At 44.8% G+C, this 23,647-nt stretch overlaps 1 protein-coding gene across 1 annotated transcript in view; it reads right to left on the bottom strand.

The window, feature by feature from the left end:
• The window catches only part of ZC3H15 (zinc finger CCCH-type containing 15), a 158,524-nt gene that overhangs the window by 41,000 nt on the left and 93,877 nt on the right, over positions 1 to 23,647 (bottom strand). The window contains exons 7-8 of the mRNA XM_069225774.1: positions 6,160 to 6,306; positions 5,905 to 6,009 (exon numbers count right to left, since the gene is read on the bottom strand). Of these exons, the coding sequence (XP_069081875.1) occupies positions 5,905 to 6,009; positions 6,160 to 6,306 (252 nt within the window). The remainder of the gene's footprint in view (positions 1 to 5,904; positions 6,010 to 6,159; positions 6,307 to 23,647) is intronic.

Consider the following 23,647-nt stretch of genomic DNA (forward strand, 5'->3'; position numbering starts at 1 on the left):
AGGAGGCTTGGGTGCCAAGAATTATGAGTCCTGCTATGCAGCTGCTCAACTGCAGGGTCAGACATTGGTTGGAAGACTCCGACCGACAAGTGTGTTAGAATGATTGATGGGTATAAACATGGTGATACCTGGGGAGGAGAGACTATCCTCATGAGGGTAGCGAGGAAGTGCAAGGGAGCCCATGCAGTTTTACAGAACAAGCAGACCCCATACACACTTGATCTCCCACTCTGGACACTACCAAGTTATACTACCCTCTGCTCAATATGACGTGTTTATGGGCAGAAGCGGGCCACTATATGTTAAGGGGTGGGGGTAGAGGGAATCCCTTCATATATAAGGTGCTTTGTCCCTTTGAAAATCTGGTGGCACACAACGGCATACGACCAGGGACCTTCCTCCTCTAGGCTGCCCTTACCCACCAGCTATACCTGATCTGGAACAAAACACAAAAACACAGCCAAGACATCAGTCTTCCTAAAAGGACCTTCTCACGAGGACAGGCCAGACACAGTAACCAGTTTATACAATGCCATATGCCGCAACAAGGAGCAGCCATTTACATCATTAAAGACACACTGGGTGACCACACTAGGGCAGGCACTTTCAGACATGCAATGGGAACAGTACCTAGGTATGGTCAAAAGAATTTCCCTACACTCAAGACTTAAATATCTGAAATGTAATTACTTAAACCATACGAACCTAACATTGTATGGCTGTTTATTTTCTTTCACTCGCAGGTCTTCTTTCGCCTACGCCCTTACAGGCGTACAATTTGATATAACTTGCAGTTGTAATGAAGCTTCAATTGTATCACTTATGGTATGTGATAGCTGTATGCAAAGTCACTGCAATGTAAATGTAAAATCAAAACCAATAAAGACGTGGAAAAAAATAAATAAGAAAGAATCCCTCTTTAGTAGGTAGTTTCTTCCCTCAAGGAAATTACATTGCAGCTTTTAAATTGCAGGATGTAGAGCGTTCAAGTTCCTGGTCCTGTACCTGATAAAGGAGAGTTGGCAGTCAGCATCACCAAACCACAAGATCCTAAGTTTTTCCTTGTCTCCACTGGAGTGAGGCCCCTTGCACTGGTCAATGAGAAATCCTGGCGCAATGACTGGAGGTTTCCGCCTCATACGTGTGACAGGTTTGCAGACAAAGGTAGATTCAGGCAGCTCCTGACTTTTGCATGTTTCTTCCAGACTAATCACACCACACTTTTTTGTCCTATAGTGTCACAAAGATGCAATAGATTTGGGAGCTCCCTGTCAGTGGAACCCAAAATGGAGGCAGGAAAGGGAGAGGCTTCCTCACTAAGATACCTCTCAACCGGAAAGGGGTAACATCTCACAAAAAAAAGAAAAAGGAAGGAGTAAAGGGTGTCTCTGCACTTCAAAGGGGCCCCTTGGGCTGCTATTTTCCATAACTTAGAGGCTGATCTATTCCAAAGGAGCTCTGAATGTTTTTTGGAGGAACACTGCAATTCACACGGCTGCCTGGCAAGCTCCCTTTAACCGGCATCTTATGTAGCAGTTACACACAACAGACCCAGAATGGATTACTGTACTGCACCAGTCATTCTACCACACAGAGATAGGTTAAACACTTAAGCAACATCAATGTACCGCAAGTATGTAGAAAAGGTCCCAGTTGTAGGGCACTGGCAAACAACTTTCAGAAAGAGGCTTCTAGGCAACTCTCCCTTTGCAAGCAACAGGTAAAGGCGCCTACCATGTAGATATAATCAGTAACTGGCTATCCTATCAGACGTCCACAGCCCACTGAGCCAGTATACTGGTTTCTTGGGAGGTACCTTGTGTTCACCTCAACAATGGAGCCCAGCTCTGGGTTGCATTCCATGTCACAGTTGGTCCTCACTGTACACGCATAACTGCTGTGGGCACAAAGAAAATCCCTCACTTGAATACAAATTATGGGAACCCTCCAATCAGATACGGCATGCACCTCAGCCTTGAGGTTGTGAATCTTCCTGATTGTAACACAGTGTTCAAGATAGACTACAAAACACTGACCCACCTGGCACTTTGGAGCCCTGATGACCAGTTTGGCCCCCTGTATCCTCACCAGTATGTGTTCTAGGTGGTCGTTCTACAAACTGCTCAAGACAGCAATGAGCAAGGTAAGCCCGGAAAGCCTATTGCAGGCTAGAAATCACAAACGGTCACACTGAAAAATGGCAAAACATTATTTTACCCCAAAAAAGGCATATTGTTTTGCTGGTAGAGGTCCTCTAGAGTGGGAGATTCAATTCAGTCTTCTCTGAATTTGTCATTTGCCAGGACAATCTGTCAATAGTCATTGGTGCTCCAGTACTTGGATGCGTCTAATTTGTCCATCAGCTTGTGGGCATTGGATGAACTGACTTGAGGGCCTCATAATTCAGCAAAAGCAGAGGCCCGTCCACCCTTGTTTAGGTAGAAGCAGCATTGGACTGGCTCAGACTTAAGGCGCAATGAATGACTCTCAAGTCCAAAATCTTTGTCATTTCGGCCTTAATGCACTCTTGGACCCAGTCAGATGTCATATAAACCTTTCTTTATGGTGACAGGTTGTTCCCGGTGTCTTCTATGAATACTGACCTCAGTTAACCCTGGGTTAAGCAAGAGGAGGTGGGCAAACTGCCTCAATACAACATTCGGGTCAAAATACTTTACCAGATCTGATATCTGCACAATAGGGCCATTTAAGTAATACATAATTGATAACTCAAATCCTTGGCAACTCTGAAAATAGGTTTAATCAACCTCTTAATCTGACTGACTTTTGGTCAAAATTGTTTCTAAATAAGCAGACCCCCATGTTCAAAGATCCTAATTGCACTGAGAGGAGAAACTATCTTCCTCTCAACTGTAAAAGCAGAGCCTTGAAGTAAAAGGTGGTCAATATGGCTATCTTCAAGAGGCAGTGCTGTTTCAGTCACTTAGAATATGCCACTATGTTACATGGTGATGTTTTTATAGGACACGTTTAGCAATATTATAGCCCCAAAGAGGTGTAGGGGAGAGCTGGCCACATCTCCCCAAGGATTTCATCCTGACCAGAGCCCAAGTCACAATGATATGTTTTAAGCACTAGATTCCAATTCATCTTTAGGTCAGGGAGCAAATGTCATATCTTGTAATGCAAATGTACAATTTGGGTGTGGGCCACAGTTGCCGCTGTGCTTCACCATTTGCTTGTGCTTCTCAGTGATGCTGATTTTCCAGCTTTAGTCTTTGTATGACTGTGCACCCTCTGGTAATAGCAAGTTTGCACTCTCAATGTCAAGGCTCTCTTGTTCACTGGGAAAACCTGTGTTTCCTGTGAGTTTAGTGCTGTTCCAGGACTGAGAATGATTTCCCCATATTTATGCAGAAACCTAGTTTATGGGGGGGTGCTTGTTTCACCATGTGAATGTTCTCCTGGCATTCTTGTGAGCAGGCATTCATCCAGATATGGGTGCATCTAGAGTCTTTTTCTTAACTTTGGGGCTACTACTGCCAGACACTTTGTGAATGTCCTACTTGCAGAATCTCTCAAAGGTCAATACTTAGAACTGATATGATATCTTGTTCACAACAAATCTAAGGAACTGCTCTTCTTGGCAGTTAATCAGTATGTACAGGTTGCCATCCTTGAGGCCTATGATGCCCATGCAGTCTTCCCTCTTCAGTGGTATGAACCCCTGCAGCATGGCCATTCTGAACCATAGACATCTATGTACTTGCTTAGCAATCTGAGATCTAATATCAGTTGTAAGAACTTATCTATTTATGGTATTAGTAAAATATTCAGAGTATACCCCCCTTGAACTCTCCTTTGGAGACCTTTTTTTTAAATAGAAGTTCTTGTACTTCTTGCTGCAGCCAAATAATCCCTCCCTGCTGCACTCCTTAGCTCTTGGAGGCACTACTGGTGGTCCTGGGTGTACTCTGATAAAATATCCATGCTGTATAATATTGGGTATCCAGTTGTCTGAGGTTATCTGATTGCCTCCCATTCTCTTAGGAAAACCTCTTTTCTGTCCCCACTGACACGGTCTGTTGGGATGAATGAGGAGTTGAGCAAGTCACTTTGCTGAAAACCCCAAGCCCCTTGGGACTGTTCTCTTTCCCTTACTCTGCCACAAAAAAAAAATCTGACAGGGAATTGAGGGCGACTGCCATTGGTGCATAGTGTCTTCTGCATCTAGGGCTGACTGAGGCATGTGCTAGTTTGTTGGCTCAGCCCTAGCACATATGATGCGATGTTACTTACTGGCGTTTCTTGGTATCACCATTCTTCTGCGCCTTCCTCAATACATTAGTCCCTTGAGGTCAAAGACCCCTTTTTCAGTGTCCAAGATCTCATTTTCCACTAATTGGATCGCCTCTGAGGACTTCATATCATTGTTGGAGAGGATGATACCCTCGAGTGAAGTCTGTCTTCGTGGCAAATGCATAAGGTGCCCACCTTTATTTTTTCCTTAATTTCAGTGTTTTGGCAGAAGTCTGCCCATGCTTCTCAACCCTCAGCACTATGGTCTTTTGACAGGCACACTTTGCAGACTTTTTAAGTATACTTTTAAGTAAACTTTTGATAACTTCTTGAGCAAAATCTGAAGGACATATTATCCATCTCTACCGATGCTCACAGGTGCCTGGTTGCACATTCTCAGACATCATGGTTGAATCTTAGTGGTGTGTTTTTAGCAACAAAAGAAAAACTGTCACAGCAGTGATCTCATCTGTTTATTCAGTATTCTTCAGTGTTCTAATATTATGTATTTATTTTCCCTTGATCAATGGACAGACTACTTCTATTCTCTTGGAGCTCCCTAATCTTGCTCCCAAGCCAAACACTGGAAAAAGAATCTCAAGAAAGCGACTCAGAAAAGGGGCTTCCAGGACTTACATATGATGCCCATTGGGAAAGGACATTCCACCAAATGGCCCTCCACAATACGCAGCAGAAAAAAAAAAGGAGACTACATAAAGAAAATTCTGCACCCAACCTCTAGGTGATAGAATAATGCACAGCATGTGAATCCAGAAAAGATTCACACTTCAAAACTAGACTCTTGAATACCCATGCACACTGAAGTTAAATAAAGACAGGACTTCTGCTCGAAAGAACATATGCAATGTACAATGCAATGTAACTTGACCCAGACTCGGTTTACAATTCCTCTTCATAGCTGTCTTAATGGAGAAACTATAGATAGAGATGTATAGATATATACATACATACATATACATACACAAGAATGGTGCCAGAAAGACAGCACCTTCCATAAACTGAAAATTGTTATAGCACTTTTAAGGCAAAAGGTACCACAGCTGTCCAACCACTGACACTTGATCTCTCAGTTAATTTTCTTGCAAGATTGCAGGATTGTGATTTCCAATCATATTTAGAACACTGCATAGTTAACTACCAAAGATACGGGAGGACTGTGCATGTCTCCAATTAAAATTCTGAATATGGAGGACTAGAATTACAACACTTACAAACATTAGGTTTTTAAAACTTGACAATGTATTGTGAATGCACTACCATACACTGCCAGACATCTTTCTTGATTCTATAAATACAAAGATGCTCCCTTTCCATTGCAACAGTGATATGAAATAAATCCAAGAAGTACAAATTAATAGCTACAGTGGGCAATATTCACCCTTTTGGCATGTCACACAGTGTCTGTTTTACTAGATCGAGCTGTGTTTCCGTTAGAAAACCAATTACATCCAGCAGGCCATATGAATTAGTACATATGATGTACTACAACCTGCAGATGAAATCATTTTCTATCTTCAGTGACTGAAAAGATGCAAATGGGAGAGAACCACTGTCGACAGTAACAAATATATGATGGTCACAAAAATGAAGGGGTGTTGTAGCCATTGGAAAAAGCCAACTTACATCTTCATCTTCTTCCCGGTCTTGCGTATACTGTGTATCGTCCGCTTCTTCATCATCAGCATCAACCAATTCAGGTCGAAATTCGAATACTTCACGGCCACTAATCTATTAGCACATCAAAATAAAAATGTAAACAATTTCCATGTAGTGCTAATGATTTGCAAATGCAGTTCAAAACAATAAGGTTAGGTAAAAGGGTAGCTTTTCTGATCAAGTAAAGGTGCAGGGGAAATGGGTAACATGGGGGTAACTTACACAAAGAGCTTTTCCAGCAGTAAAATCAGCTTTCCTTCTCTCCATTTCTTCTTCTGCTTTGATCATCTTGTCTTGTCTTTTTCTTTTCTTCCATGCAAGAAAAGACTCTAAAGTAATTTTGGTAACATTTGGTCCTAGGGCTGCACGCTGTAAAATTAGTAAAAAGATCCAAAATGAATTCTTAGAAACTGAGGCAGACTATCTTTTTTCTATTTTTTATAAATCACAAATTAAAGTAAAGCATCTACTTATGTTTTGTATCTTTTCACTTCAGTATGTCTTTGTTAAAAGACCAAAGTGAAATCAACGTTTTTTTTTATTTTATTTTTAGGTTAGATACAAAAATTTCAAAATGTTACAGTGCATTTGTAGTCCTGGTTCTACATCATGGTAACTGTTGGGACCCGTTGTCCCCGCGTTATGCTACAGGTATTGCCATGGCTCGTGAGACAGTTGGAATGAGAAATGGGACTGTCACCCACCGTCACTGCACTAGACCACTATGCAGTTTACAATAATTTCGGGCCCACTGCAGAGGCCTGGGTAAGCATTGTCCGGTCTTTTGGAACACTGGCAGTCATTTTGGATCTGTTGTGGCTCTATAATAAAAGGGGGCCACACCCTGCTTCAAATGAGTCTCCATCCAACAACGCAGCAGCACTCTTCGAGTGCAGAGGCAAGATTTAAAGCCTCTATTGAGTAAAAATGTTTTCTTAAAAGACAAAAAGAACTCAGAAGATCACTAGTTAATGAGATTTTTAGAGAGAGAAAAAGTACATAAACAAGTGTGTGACACTACACTGGCTGTGATCCCTGAGATTTTCTTTTTAATGCTTAGGAAGACAGACTTATTTTAAAAGCAGGAAGGATTCAAAATATAATCCTGCAAAGCAAATCACAAGAACAAAATATTTTTAGACTGATTAAAAATACAAGAGAAAGATTTCACTTTTCCTGAATAAAGGGAAGCACTCAGACTCATTGCCACAACTGAGACTACAGCAGATCTTATAAAGAATCCTCAAGAAAAGATTTAACTCAGAAAGTATGGATAATATCTAATCAGGTGATCTGATATTTTGTTTAATTGAGTTTGGTATTCGAGGGAAGAGCATAAGTCACACGCTAATTGAAGTAAATGTGTTTCTGATTATGACTGTAACACGGTTGATTTGTTAAAATGTACTTATTTATTTTCTTTTTTATACAGACCGGTGTTGGACCCGGCCCTTTTTACAGGGTCATCCCCAAACCTTTTGCCTTCCACCTCCTATGTTTTCTGACCCTTTTTGTTGGCTTTAGGACTCTGAGCACTTTATCATTGCTGATCAGTGCTAAAGTGCATGTGCTCTCCCTTGGCCTACACCTGATTGGCTTATTTAAATTGACCTGTAAGTCCTTTGTACAGTGGTATCCCTTATACCCAGGATCTGTAAATTATATGCTAATAGTGGGCCTGCAGCGCAGCTTGCACCACCTGCAGAATTAGCCTTTCAAACCTGTCTCAGGCCTGCCACAGGAACCTGACATCTAAATTTTCTTGCCAGACTTGTTACTTCCTTTTTACTACATATAAGTAACACCTTAGGTAGGCTCTACCTAGCCCTATGGACAGGGTGATGTATATGTAAAAGGTAGGACATATGTCTATGTACTACATATGCTAGTAGCGACAAATAGTCTAAGTGGTATTGTCTGATATAGGAGGGGTGGCATAGGCATGTTTGGTATGGTTGTAATGGTACTGAGAAATGCCTCTTACTGATGTAGGTGGATTTTTTATTACCACTATAGAAAGTCCACTTTTAGAAAGTGGGCATTTCTCTGTGCTTAGGACTCTGGTGTTTTGCTGCATGACTCCAATCCACGTCCGGGCAGAGCGACAGCTGGGCTTTGTGCATACTTTTCAGACATCCGCTACACAGGGAGTGTGGAGGGGTCACAAGAGTGCATCTGTATACTGAATGGTCTTCCTGGGCTGGGAGAGGTAGAGGCGGGGCACATTTGCATCTGTAAAAGCTGTGCCCTGGCATCACACAAAGGGCTTGTTAACGCCCTACTCATGTCTGCAGCCAGTGCTAGAGGAGGGAGGGGACATTCCTGGAACCGGTTAGTGCTGGTTGGAGCGCCCTCTCCCTCTTTGTGGAGGCTGCACAAAATGAGTACAAGTACAGGGAGCTGTCCCCCCACAAGGTGAGATGCTGACGGAGGGCAACTGAGCTGCTGAAAGGAACCACCACGGGATTAACTTGGGATGTGCTGACCTGGGGCTTTGAAACCCCAGAGGGACAGTCACTTAGTCTACAAGGAACTCAGTGACCTGACACCTGTCCTCTGCCTGGGGTCCTCCAGTGATCCCCAGGGGCTAGGTGGAGTGCCCCATGTCTCCCTTGCATTTGTGCCACCTTTGTGCTGCATCCTTCAGCTAGGTACAAGCAAATTGCCTCTGGCTCTGGTGGAGTGCATGGAAAGCGCTCTAGGGGCCTCACGCGTGAAGAGCATTGGATTTTTGGTGTCAGGAGCATGACAAGCACTCTATTGTTGTCCTCTCTTCAGAGAGTGAAGAGCGCTCCATTTTAGTTTCTCGCCTTCCAGTGCATGGAAAGTGCTCTTGGCTGAAGGTCCTGCTGGCTATTTGGGGGGGGGTTTTAAATTCCTGGGCGCGGCTAATGTGCGCTCTCAAAGGTGCCCACGGGGGACAAGCAGGCCCACACTGCTGAAGTGTGAGCTGTGGGGACGGCCAAGCTCTCACAGCTATTCCTCGTTCCGTTGGGTGGCTTGTCACCACAAGGGCCTGTGCGAGTGGGTCTTGTGCGCCGCAAATGTCGTGTAGGTGACCTGTGATCGACACAGAGGGGCACAAGGTGATTCCACACCCCTAGTGCCCCATACATGTTGGGTGTGTAACTCCTTCACCCGGACTACAGTGGTGGGTTCAGCCTGGCTAAGGTGTATACTCTAGTCAACCAGAATGAAAATGTCACTTACCCAGTGTACATCTGTTCGTGGCATCAGTCGCAGTAGATTCGCATGTTATGCAATAGCTCGCCATCTGGTGTTGGGCCGGAGTGTTACAAGTTGTTTTTCTTCGAAGAAGTCTTTCGAGTCACGGGACCGAGTGACTCCTCCTTTTGTCTCCATTGCGCATGGGCGTCGACTCCATCTTCGATTGTTTTTCCCCGCAGAGGGTGAGGTAGGAGTTGAATTGTAGTAATAGTGCCCATGCAATGGAGTGACTAAGTATACACCTATTTAAGGTTGAGATGATACATATATAAATAATTGAAGGTAACTTCCAAACTGCTACAGGCTCCCGGGGAGGCGGGTGGGCACATGCGAATCTACTGCGACTGATGCCACGAACAGATGTACACTGGGTAAGTGACATTTTCAGTTCGATGGCATCTGTCGCTGTAGATACGCATGTTATGCATAGACTAGTAAGCAGTTACCTCCCCAAAAGCGGTGGATCAGCCTGTAGGAGTGGAAGTAGTCTGAAATAATGTTCTTAATACGGCTTGACCTACTGTGGCTTGTTGTGCGGATAACACGTCTACACAGTAGTGCTTGGTGAATGTGTGAGGCGTAGACCATGTGGCTGCCTTACATATTTCTTGCATTGGGATGTTTCCTAGAAAGGCCATGGTAGCACCTTTCTTTCTGGTTGAGTGTGCCCTTGGTGTAATGGGCAGCTGCTGTTTAGCTTTAAGGTAGCAGATTTGGATGCATTTAACTATCCATCTGGCTATACCTTGTTTTGATATTGGGTTTCCTGCATGAGGTTTTTGAAATGCAATAAAGAGTTGTTTAGTCTTTCTGATGTTTTTTGTTCTGTCAATGTAATACATCAATGCTCTTTTGACATCTAATGTATGTAGTGCCCTTTCAGCTACGGTATCTGGCTGTGGAAAGAACACTGGAAGTTCCACTGTTTGATTGAGATGGAACGGTGAAATAACCTTTGGCAAAAATTTAGGATTGGTCCTTAGGACGACCTTATTCTTGTGTAGTTGTATAAAAGGTTCCTGTATTGTAAACGCCTGAATCTCGCTTACTCTTCTTAGGGAAGTAATGGCGATGAGAAATGCCACCTTCCAGGTTAGGAACTGTATGTCGCAGGAGTGCATGGGTTCAAAAGGTGGACCCATAAGTCTAGTTAGGACAACATTTAGGTTCCATGAAGGAACAGGTGGTGTTCTTGGTGGTATAATTCTCCTAAGGCCCTCCATGAATGCTTTAATGACCGGTATCTTATATAGGGAAGTTGAATAGGTAGTCTGCAGGTATGCAGATATTGCTGCAAGGTGTATTTTAATGGAAGAGAAAGCCAGGTTAGATTTTTGTAAGTGAAGCAAGTAACCCACTACATGTTCTGGAGTTGTGTGTAATGGTTGTATTTGATTAATATGGCAGTAGCAAACAAACCTCTTCCATTTACTTGCATAGCAGTGCCTGGTGGATGGCCTTCTGGCTTGTTTTATGACTTCCATACATTCTTGGGTAAGTTGTAAGTGCCCGAATTCTAGGATTTCAGGAGCCAGATTGCTAGATTCAGCGATGCTGGATCTGGGTGTCTGATCTTTTGGTTGTGCTGTGTCAACAGATCTGGCCTGTTGGGCAATTTGATGCAGGGTACTACTGATAGGTCTAGCAGCGTTGTGTACCAGGGTTGCCTTGCCCAAGTTGGTGCTATCAATATGAGTTTGAGTTTGCTTTGACTGAGTTTGTTTACCAGGTAAGGAAGGAGAGGGAGAGGAGGAAAAGCGTAAGCAAATATCCCTGACCAGTTCATCCATAGGGCATTGCCTTGGGATTGTTCGTGTGGGTATCTGGATGCGAAGTTTTGGCATTTTGCGTTCTCCCTTGTGGCAAACAAGTCTATCTGAGGTGTTCCCCAGAGTTTGAAATAAGTGTTCAGAATTTGGGGGTGAATTTCCCATTCGTGGACCTGTTGGTGATCTCGAGAGAGATTGTCTGCGAGTTGATTTTGGATCCCTGGTATAAATTGTGCTATTAGGCGAATTTGGTTGTGAATTGCCCAACGCCAAATCTTTTGTGCTAGCAGGCTTAACTGCGTGGAGTGCGTCCCCCCTGCTTGTTTAGATAATACATTGTTGTCATGTTGTCTGTTTTGACGAGAATGTATTTGTGAACTATTATTGGTTGGAAAGCTTTTAGTGCTTGAAAAACTGCTAGAAGTTCTAGGTGATTTATATGCAGTTTTGTTTGATGTACGTTCCATTGTCCTTGTATGCTGTGTTGATCGAGGTGTGCTCCCCACCCTGTCATGGAAGCATCTGTTGTTATTACGTATTGTGGCACTGGGTCTTGGAAAGGCCGCCCTTTGTTTAAATTTATGTTGTTCCACCATAGAAGCGAGAGGTAAGTTTGGCGGTCTATTAACACCAGATCTAGAAGGTGACCCTGTGCTTGTGACCATTGTGATGCTAGGCACTGTTGTAAGGGCCTCATGTGCAGTCTTGCGTTTGGGACAATGGCTATGCATGAAGACATCATGCCTAGGAGTTGTAGTACCATCTTTGCGTGTATCCTTTGTGTTGGATACATGCGTTGTATGATTGTGTTGAAATTTCGAATTCTTTGTGGACTTGGAGTGGCTACTCCTTTTGATGTGTCTATTATGGCTCCCAGGTATTGTTGTACCTTGCGCGGCAGAATTTTGGATTTTGTGAAATTGACGGTGAACCCTAGTTTGAAGAGGGTTTGTATGATATGATTTGTGTGATTTGAGCACTGTATTAACGAATGGGCTTTGATTAGCCAGTCGTCTAGATATGGGAACACATGTATTTGCTGCCTTCTTATGTGTGCAGCGACTACCGCTAGGCATTTGGTAAAGACTCTTGGTGCGGTTGTTAATCCGAAAGGCAGTACCTTGAATTGGTAATGTATTCCTTTGAATACAAACCTTAGGTATTTCCTGTGCGATGGGTGTATTGGTATATGGAAATAAGCATCCTTGAGGTCTAAAGTTGCCATGTAGTCGTGTAGTTTTAGCAATGGCAATACTTCTTGTAGTGTGACCATGTGAAAGTGGTCTGATTTGATGAAAGTGTTCACTACTCTGAGGTCTAGGATTGGTCTCAGCGTCTTGTCCTTCTTTGGTATCAGAAGGTACAGTGAGTAAACTCCTGTGTTTATTTGTGTGTTTGGCACTAATTCGATTGCATTCTTTTGCAATAGTGCCTGTACTTCTATCTCCAGGAGATTTGAATGGTGTGTTGTCAAATTTTGTGCTTTTGGTGGTATGTTTGGAGGGAATTGTAGAAATTCTATATATTAACCATGTTGGATAATTGCTAGAAACCAAGTGTCTGTAGTGATTTCCTCCCATGCTTTGTAATAATGACTTATTCTTCCCCCCACTGGTGTTGTGTGGAGGGGGTGAGTGACATGTGAGTCACTGTTTAGTAGTAGGGGTTTTGGGGCTCTGAAATCTTCCTCTATTTCTAGGGAATTGCCCTCCTCTATATTGTCCCCGAAAACCTCCTCTATACTGTCCCTGGTAACTGGACGGTGTTGCTTGTGAGGTGCTGGCTTGTGTGCTCTGACCCCGAAACCCCCCTCGAAAGGGCGTTTTACGGAATGTGCTGTAATTCCCTCTGCTCTGCGGGGAGTAGAGTGCGCCCATGGCTTTGGCAGTGTCCGTATCTTTTTTGAGTTTCTCAATCGCTGTGTCCACTTCTGGACCGAACAGTTCTTTTTCATTAAAAGGCATATTGAGAACTGCTTGTTGAATCTCTGGTTTAAATCCAGACGTTCGGAGCCATGCATGCCTTCTGATAGTTACAGATGTATTAATTGTCCGTGCAGCTGTATCTGCAGCGTCCATGGAGGAGCGGATCTGGTTGTTGGAAATGGTCTGTCCCTCCTCAACCACTTGTTTTGCCCTATTTTGTAAGTCCTTGGGCAGATGTTCAATGAGATGTTGCATCTCGTCCCAATGGGCTCTGTCATAGCGCGCAAGTAGTGCCTGAGAGTTCGCGATGCGCCACTGGTTTGCAGCTTGTGCTGCGACTCTTACCAGCTGCATCGAATTTGCGGCTTTCTTTATCTGGGGGTGGTGCATCTCCAGATGTGTGAGAGTTGGCCCTTTTCCTAGCTGCTCCTACAACGACAGAGTCTGGTGGCAGCTGTGTAGTGATGAAAACCGGGTCTGTAGGAGGCGCCTTATACTTTTTTTCCACCCTTGGTGTGATTGCCCTACTTTTGACCGGCTCCTTAAAGATTTCTTTCGCGTGCCGGAGCATACCAGGGAGCATAGGCAGGCTTTGGTATGAGCTGTGGGTGGAGGAGAGTGTGTTGAATAAAAAATCATCCTCGACCTGTTCTGAGTGGAGGCTTACGTTGTGAAATTGTGCTGCTCTAGCCACCACTTGAGAATACGCGGTGCTGTCTTCTGGTGGAGATGGCTTCGTAGGGTATGCCTCCGGACTGTTATCTGACACTGGGGCGTCGTATAGGTCCCATGCGTCTTGATCTTGGTCACCCTGGCTTATGGTGGTGTCAGCTGGGGAGTGTGATGGAGTTCGTGCTGGTGAGACGTTAATCACGGGCGGAGGAGAGGGTGGTGGGGTAACTCTTTTCACCACTTTTGGTTGTGGTGTCTGTTCAGTCTGGAACTCCAACCTTCTCTTTCTCCTAATGGGGGGAAGGGTGCTTATTTTTCCTGTCCCCTGCTGTATGAAGATACGCTTTTGCGTATAGTCCACATCAGTTGCTTGTAGCTCTTCCTCAAACCTATGCTTTCGCATTTGGGAGGTTAGCGAGTGCTCTTCTGTATAAGAGCCTGAAGCTGGGTCGCTTGCAGTTTGTTTCGGCATCGAAACCCTGTCTGCGTGTTTTTTCGGCTCCGAGGTGACTTTTTTCTTTTTCGGGGCCGAAACCTCTCGGCGTCGATCTTCTTCGGTGCCGCTGTCTCGGCGTCGAGCCGTGTCTACACCGGCATCTCGGTGTCGAGGCTTATCTCCAGCACTTTCTCGGTCCCGAGAAGGCTGCGTGCCGGTGTCTCGACCGGAGTCGGACGACCTCGGCTTTTTCGGTGCCGACGGTCGGTCACCAAATTTATGGGTGGAGCCATGGCCGGATGGCAGTGGCGTCCCCTGGGCCTTGTAAATCTTTCTCTGTGTGGTTTTCGACGTCTTACTCACGGTTTGTGTATCGTCGAATCCTTCGGAGTCCGATTCTTGGATCGAGAAGGTACCTTCCTCTTCCTGCTCCTCGAACTCTCGGTGGGCTGTCGGCGCGGACGCCATCTGAAGTCTTCTGGCTCGACGGTCTCGGAGTGTCTTTCGGGACCGGAACGCACGACAGGCCTCACAGGTGTCTTCACTGTGCTCAGGTGACAGGCACAGGTTACAGACCAAGTGTTGGTCTGTATAGGGGTATTTATTGTGGCATTTGGGGCAGAAACGGAACGGGGTCCGTTCCATCGGCGTTCTTCAGCACGCGGTCGGGCCGACCAGGCCCCGACGGGGGATCGAAAAACTACCCCAAAGGGCACCGGAGCTCTTCGATCTTCGATGCGGTGTGGAATCTAAGTACGCCGATCCCGAACGCAACAATACCGACGAAAATCTTCCGAAATTAGCTAATTTTCCGTTCTGAAACTCGGAGCGACAGGAACACGTCCGAACCCGATGGCGGAAAAAAAACAATCGAAGATGGAGTCGACGCCCATGCGCAATGGAGACAAAAGGAGGAGTCACTCGGTCCCGTGACTCGAAAGACTTCTTCGAAGAAAAACAACTTGTAACACTCCGGCCCAACACCAGATGGCGAGCTATTGCATAACATGCGTATCTACAGCGACAGATGCCATCGAACACACCATTTCTAACAACCGGCATCTAACCGGTCTGGCTCAGGCTCATACCTCATTCCATCACCATACAGGGTAAAAGGGACAGAGTTTTCATTCCACAGGTTGTTTCTGACGTCCATCCATCACGTAGGTGAGATCTTTAATTGTAACATACTCACCAATTCAACCACACTCTTTTCAACAGGATCTATTCCCTGGTTTTCCCTTCCAAACCACCTGCCCCCATACTTTGAGCCAGTTTACTTTTTTTTTTTATTTTTTAATTTTTTTTTTTTTATTGGAAAGGTATCATACAACAAATACAAATAAGAAAATAAAGCAAATAACACCCAGCGGGGGATAAACCTTTGGAAGACAAATGTCCATCTCTTAAATGGTGACATACCATTTTGGTTTAAACATTTAAACATTATGAGCAAAAATCCAATCCTGAAATGCCCCCCATATTACCTTCCCTTTCCTCCTCGCATATTTCCCTTTCCGTTCATACAATGCTGTTTCCAAATAATACACTGACAATAATCTGGCCAACCATTGTTGCCAAGTCGGGGGACGGACATTGAGCCAGGCGGATGCTATACATAATCGAAATACTGCCATAGCCACAAATATAAATGCTTCATAAAGATTGTCCGTATCACCCAACACCCCTAAAACCATTACCTCGGGGGTTAGGATTAGATCAAATCCCAGAACTTCTTTCAATACAGATTGAATGCCCTCCTTCAGATCCTTCAATTCCCCGCATGTAGCCATCATGTGTACAATATCTATTCCATACATTCTACATCTTGGACAGCTGGTTCCCAATAAACTGCCCCATTTAACAAGATGAGATGGGGTATGATACAAATCAAACACAGTTTTATAATGTTGTGCTTGGAGGGAGGAAGAGAGTAGAATAGTGTGTCCCAATTCTAATGACCTTAGAAAGATTTTACTCCCGTCTTCCAGTTTCCTACTCCACTTTTCACAATTCTTCTCTAAATCATCGGGCTGTTCTAACATTAATAATCGATAGATTGACCTGATTGATATATTAGGATTAGTCACAATATCATCCAGCAGTTGAACGCTCCTAAATCCCTGCACCCCTCCTGTTTTTCTTAAAAGGAAATCTCGTATCTGAAGGTATTTAAAAAAATCCCTACGCTCTAAACCATAACACTTCTGTAGATCGACAAATGCCTTAACCCCCGAGTTATCAAAGAGATTCCCCAACCTCTCTATACCTGCCGAAACCCAGCTTGCCATACATTTATCCTTGAATATGTCGGGGAGCAATGGGTTCTTTTTGATCATGGTATAACAATTATATCTACCAAAACCTTTCTTTTTATACCATGACCGCCAGCACTTATAGGCCGCCTCCAATACCTTATATCGAGTTTTCTTATAGTACCCGGGCTCATGAAAAGTTACCAAACATCCATTAGCTGTTGCACCCATCTGCAGCTCATATATATTAGGACTATCCTCTTCTGGAATCCCTCCTTTTTTAGAACCCCATAAAGGGCGCATATACTGAAAGGCTGCCGCCATTTGGTATAATTTTATATTCGGCAAAGACCACCCCCCCCTTTCTCGGGAAAGTGACATGAATTTACTTGCTCTTCTGCATTTACCATATGCCCAGATAAATCTCATAACCACTCTATCTATCTCTTTAAATCTCGAGTTAGTAAAGCTCAATGGTACAGCCCGGAACAAATACAACAGCTTAGAGAGGAAAATCATTTTTACCATATTACACCTCCCCATGATGGTTAAATGTAAATTATTCCATCTGCACATATCTTGTCTTGCTTTAGCAAGTATGGGATCCAGATTTAACTTAACAATTTCTCCTACTTGTGGCGTGATATCTATTCCCAAATATACTGCATGGTCGACCCTTCGTGTATCCTGAGTGCTGGTGTATTGATTAATCAATATCTGTGTTTTATCTCTGTTTAGACGATATCCAGAAAATCTTCCGAACTTCATTGACACCTTTTCAACCTCTCTCAATGCCGGATCAGGGGTGGGAGTTAGTATAGCAATATCATCTGCATATGCTAGAACTTTTATATCCCATCCCTGCCTATGAATTGGTGGAATCTTGCTGTTATCTTCAATCTGTCTAAGCAAGGGATCTATATAAACAGCAAACAGGAGCGGAGAGCATGGACATCCCTGTCTAGTACCTCTCTTAACCTGGACACTCTCCGATTGTCCCCCCATTAGTTGTATTTTGACTACCGGTGATCTATATAGAGCCCTTATTGCTGCAATAAATTTCTTCCCTAACCCATAATACTCCATTACATGCCATAAATACTTCCAGCTCACCCGGTCAAACGCCTTTTCCGCATCTAATAATGCAACTGCCATCGGCTCCTGGGCCACTTCTGTAGCGTCCAAAAGTGCAATAACTTTTCGGATATGATCGGTAGTATCTCTTCCTGGCACAAACCCATGCTGACTAGGAAAAACTATCTTCCTGATCACAAGAGATAGTCGAGCGGCTAATATCTTTGAATATATTTTAGTGTCGCTATTGATTAGTGTAATTGGCCTGTATGACACCGGGTTTGATGCGAGTTTCCCTTTCTTCAAAAACATTACTATATTAGCCGTATCCCATGATGGTGGAATTGCCCCTCCATTCTGTACCTGAATAAACAGTTCTATCATTACCGGAAGCAATATGGCTTTAAATGTTTTATAAAACTCTAAAGGAATTGAATCGGGGCCTGTAGCTTTACCCGTGGCTAAATCCCCCAGTGCTTTGTCAATTTCCGAGATATCTATTTGTTCCCCTAGATATGAAGTATCACTCTCCGATAATTTATTAACTTTAATGGGGGTTAAAAATCTCAATATTTCTTCATCCGAGTATATAGATGCGTCATCATACAATTCCGTATAATATCTGTGGAAAACCCTCCTAATTTGATCCACTTCTACAACCATTTGTCCTTGCCAATCTTTAATCTCTCTAATAGTCCCGGATGCTATTTTCTGGCTTGCCCGTATTGCTAATAAACGCCCGGATTTTTCTCCATACTCGTATCCTAATGAACGCTGCGCAAGATATTTCTCTGCTATTCTTTGAGTCATAGTTTCGTTAATTGCGGCTTTAGCTATTACCACTTCCTCCTGAACCTTTTTAACATCACTCCCTGTTTCTATCGCCACAACCAACTGTCTTTCCAATACCCTCAGTTTCATTTGAAGATCTTTTACTCTGTTTTGGGTACTTTTTTGCTTTTTTATACTAAAACTCAATGTTTCACCACGTATTCCAGCTTTTAAAGTGTCCCAGACTATCTCTACCGGAGCTGTCCCTTGGTTAAACCCCAGAAATTCGGCTATCCACTTACTCATATGCGTACAATATTCCGGGTCCCTAAGAAGCCCTCTTTCAAATGTCCATCTCCTCTCCTTTTGTTCCAACCCGTCTAACTCCAATTCTAGTACTAGGGGATTATGATCTGAAACCACCCGCGGATATAACTCCATCTGACCCTGGTTTAATAGTACTGGGGAAACCAGAAAATAGTCGAGTCGTGCTACTTTCATATGCGGGGCGGAGTAATAGGTATATCCAGGATCTGGCTTACATAATCTCACCCATGCGTCCACTAATCCTAGTTCTTTCTGAATAGCGACCATTGCATTATATACTTGCGGTTTCCGCCCTTGGTATTTCTTTGTAGGCACTAAAACATCCTGTAGTCCCTCCCAGGATCCATTCAAATTACAATCGCCACAAAGAACATACGGGGGAGCCCATCCTATTAATTCTATAGCCAGGGTATCTAAAACTATTGGGTCATCCGTGACCGTGCTGTATACTGAACAGAGTGTAAAGCTACCATGTCCATAACTACACTCTACAATTACCCATCTTCCTCCCCTATCTGCCTTTTGCCTACCAAAATTTAATTTATTAGTCCGATCTAATATCGCAACCCCTTTAGTTCTAACCTCTTGTTCTGTTCGGGCAATTACTTTCATACCAAGTGTACCCAGAATTCCGACATTCCTATATTCCACATGTGTCTCCTGTAAACAGTAAATGTCTGCTTTAAAAGTTTTAAATTCCTCCACTACTCTACTTCTTTTACGAGAGTCATTTAACCCACAAATATTAACTGAAGCGATTCGAAGTCTAGCCATTTTCTATTTTAGGCTTTCTTTCTCTCTTTTTGTCCTCCCAGATTTTCATATCTGACTGTGCTTTATCTTGAATTTTCCACTCAATTTGCTCCCCTCCTTTTGTCTCTCCTGCCCCTGCTATCAGTTGCTTCCCTTGTTGCACTCCTACTTCCATCCCTTTCCTTTTTACTCCCTCGTTTTCCATCCTTTCCCTCCCTTGCCTATCCTTCTTCTCTTCCTCCCCGACCCCTCCCTCCTTTCCCCCTCCCCAACCGCCATCCTTCCTCCCTCCCTTCCCCTCCCTGGACCAGTCCCTCCCACCCCCCTCCCGTATTAACTTCCTCCCTGAGACTGGCCCCCCATCCTGTAGAGCAATCAGACCACTCATGGTCTGAATGTTGGCGTCGTGAAAGTGCGAACCCACCCACCAGTTACCGGAGCACTTTTGCTGACCAAGAAACTCTAATTCGTTATCTGGCCCCCCTCACATATTCTTTTGCTTTAATTTCTGACGTGAATATCTCTGTTTTCCCATTCAATATTATTTTGAGGCGAGCCGGGGCCAGCAAATACGCTTCCCCGCCTTTTTCTAGAACTGGTTTAATAAGTTGTCGGAGCCGCCATCTCCGTTCAACAGTAGCATGACAAAAATCAGGTCGAGTGAAAAAAGTCACCCCATCCACAGTGCGAGGGGTATTTGGGCGGGTTTTATCCAAGATCTCCTGTCGCAATAAATAATTCCCAAAATACACTAAAATTGCTCTGGGATATTTGGAATCTGCACGTTGGCCCCCCTCCCGCCGGTTTAGTGGGAACCTATGTACACGCTGCAGTTCATTCTCCCAGCTCCAATTCCCCAGCTCCGGAAAAGCACCACGCAAAAAATTGATCATATATGTCCGTATATTAGTTCCTTCTAGCCCTTCCGGTATGCCCAGAATTCGGAGATTATTCCTTCTTTGCCTGTTTTCAAAATCTTCCAATTTCCACATTACATCTGTCAATTGTTCATCCCTCATAGTATTCTGTTCTTTAAGATTAACAACATCCTCCTGGACCGTTATGATCCTTTCTTCCATTAAGGATAGCTTAGTCCCAATTTCTGTACATGATTTGGCCACTTTACGAACTGTTCCCTGTAATCTCTTCGTGGCAACCCTTGCACGTCGACTTTCGATCCTTGTTTCTGTTTGCAACTCTTTGATTGAGTTGTAAATTGACTGCAACATTCCTGCCTCAGCCCCCAGCGCGGGTGGGCTATAAGTAAGAGGGCCAATATCTGATTCCTTATTGCCATTAGCTGAGCCCTGGTTAGTTAAAGTTATAGATGAGGAATCTGTGAGTCCAATACCTGCATAGTCCCATTTTAAATTTTTACCGCCCGTGGATGACGGGTTTCCTGAGGACCCCTGAGCGCAAGGCCGTGCTTTGACCAATTTACGCTGTCGACGCAGCTGTCGCACTGTAGGTTCGTTGCTTGAGGTTTTATCTTCCGTCTCCGACGTTTCACTGTCCTCAGACCCGCCAAGACTGTGATCACCACTACTGAGATCAGACTCTTCTGTCAAAGAATAAAATTTATCACTATTATCCTTTCCCCATTCCGCCAATTGAGAGACTTTTCCTGCTGTTTTGCCCAAAGTTTTAGTATTTGCGAAACTCTTATGCAAATTCTCTTCTTCTGTTGTAGATTTTAATATAGACGCACCTCCTTCCCCATCTCGATATTCCAATTGCTCAGACCAGTCGAGATGTTGTGCCTGAGGCTGCTTAATCTCTGTATAGGAGCCAGAATTTTTTTCCCTTACCTCCCTCTGACTGTCTTCTGACTCTGGTATGCCTTGCTTAAGTTTCACAGAGGGATCGTTGTTCGTAATACATCCACTTATACTACTACTACTACTGCTCGGACGGGGTTCTGTCCCAACCACCTTACTCTCAGAGGGGAGGGTAAAATGTACCGGCCGCATATCCTGTGCCCCTCTCCTTCAAGAAACATTGTGATAGTAGATTGACTTTTGCCCTTGACCTTTATTTCGGTGGGGGGAGTGGTAATACTACTCTCACTTGTCTTGACACCTCTCAACACATTTTCCACAGCCGGTTTAGCCACCGCTGTCGTCAGGCGTTTGTTTGATCCCGTTTGCTCTCCTTTGCCACGACCAGCCCGAGTCACTTTCACCCCTTCCATCTTTTCTCCTAAATTCCGGAAGGGTTTGGGAGGCATCTTAGTTTTTAATGCATGTGCCAACAGCCTAAATAGTCCTTTTACCCCAGACGACACTAAAGCTGTATCTACTATTATTTGTTTTGTCAAGTTTTTCCAAAGCCATAAGGGGGTATATAAATGTCGACCGAAATCATCTTGCACACTTAATACCAGCATCAGAGTTCTCAAATATTCACTCTCCCCCTTCTCTCTTTTTTTCCCCCCCCTCAAAACCGCTCCCCTCTGTCCAATATTTTACCTCTCCCCCTCTTACCGCAGTAGTTGAGTAGTAGAGTACACCTGGCTCTCCACCCGTTTGTTTTCTCCTGTTTATTGTTTTTTTTCCCCCCTTTTTCTTCTTTTCTTCCCTCCTTTCCCCTCCAGCCGAGCTCTTGTCCTTTGTCCTTGTCCTGTCTGCTTTTCTTCTTGATCTTCTTGGTCTCCTCCTAAATTCGCCCTTCTGCTCCTCCAGATAAAAGCAGAGTTTTTAATCCTGGTAGTCCTTTACTCCTAAGTCCTTTGCAGCTTCAAGCATAATCTTCCAAAGAGAAAAAAGGGGGGTGGGGGGGAGGAAGGGAAGCCTCTCCGCCCCATATGCCCCATATGCCTTCTTGCAAAGAGACTGTCAAGCTTTGTGCAGCCTTATCCGTGCAATCTTACCCCAAACGCCAGTGGCTCAATGTGGCTCCACACTTTCTTCCATGCGGGGTAAAGAAAACCAAACAAAGAAAAAAGAAGGCAAAACGACCGGCACACCACCCTCGGCCCGGTTTCAGTTGCCTTTCGCTGCCATAATCACTTCGGCCGCCGCCGCCCTCCTTCCCCCCCCCCGCTGGACCGCGGGGGAGAGTGAATAATAAAGACGGGCCGAGATTCGGCCTCTATCCGCCCGTTTTCATTCGCCGCGGCCACCGCGATTACACTCCCCGCTGCAAGTACAACCGCGGGAGAGGAAGCAAACCGCTCCCGCGGGAGACTCGCAGCGTGTCAGGCTGCTTCACCACGGACGCCTCGACCGCCGATCCTTCGGCTCCCCTGGTGGGCGGAACTGCAAGAACGCAGTTACGCTGACGCCGACGCCATGTTGCTCCTAGGCCGCCATGTTGCTCCTAGGCTTTGAGCCAGTTTACATTGTGATTTTATTCAAGGCTGCTACAGCAAGGTTTGGACGGCATGTGGTTGCATTCTGCTCTTGCATAAGTATTCACATGCAGCATGAAAGTGCATCTTTTGACATGGTGACCCCCCCCTCCACGCCCCCCCCTCCACGCCCCCCCCCCCATACCCCCCCCCTGTTTTTTGCCAGGTTTCCGGTGTAATGTTGACTGAAGGTGCACTGGGTTCCTACTAAGCAGGAATCCAGTGCCAGATCCCTTTCCCTCAAAATTGCAGTCGTTTTTCCCCAATTGGCAAAACCTTGAGCACCCACTCTAAGTCCCTAGCAAGTGGTACCTCTGGGACCCAGGGCCTGTGGTACTTAGGAGAGTCCCTAAGAGCTGCAACACGAATTATATTACATGTGAGGGCATATCTGCATGAGAAGATATGCCCCTGTTATGTCTTTGTCGATTCTCAGAGATAGTAAGTGTCCAGGGAAGCCATCTTAAACGTATAAGCTGGACACTGGCCACTACTAGTTTCCCAGCTACATGATGGATTCTCTGAATAGAGGGATGTGTGGTATTAAACATCTCAGAATAATAAAGCCTAACTGCTGCCTGTGAAGGATCTATCAATAACTGCACCCAGAGGGCACTTTAGAGGTGCCCCCTGAAAACCTACCAGCTACTAGGTGGGCTGACTGACTGGTCCTGACCAGTTCAGCCACCATAGCCATGTTTTAGGCATCAAACAATGCCCCCCCCCCCCCAACCCTGAGATTTCCCCCGCTAGGGTGAGAGGCAGTGCTCTCGAGGGCCAGAGCCTGCACTGGGCCGGGGTGTTATCACCTTATCCAGACAGGATGGCCATTCAAAGGCGGGAAACATCAAAGGCCTAGCAGCCTTTGTAATGCACCCAGGTCTCTCCAGATGGTGGAATGACTGACTCCCCTGTTCTGACCCCACTTTTGGCACCAGCACAGGTGTGAAAAATTAGGCAGATTAGTAAGTGTGACCACTTCATGCCAGTCCCACCCCTAAGGTGGACGAGCTAAAGTGGACATTACTTTTCAAATTCCAGCATCTTATTGGAAGGAGTTAGACCATGGGTACTCACAAACTTTTTCTCGGGGGCCAAAATTGCAGTATGGTTTGCGGCCAAGGGCCGCACTGAAGTGACAGCGGGGGGCT

Source organism: Pleurodeles waltl, chromosome 3_1 (genome assembly GCF_031143425.1).
Source record: "Pleurodeles waltl isolate 20211129_DDA chromosome 3_1, aPleWal1.hap1.20221129, whole genome shotgun sequence".
Taxonomy (NCBI): Eukaryota; Metazoa; Chordata; class Amphibia; order Caudata; family Salamandridae; genus Pleurodeles; species Pleurodeles waltl.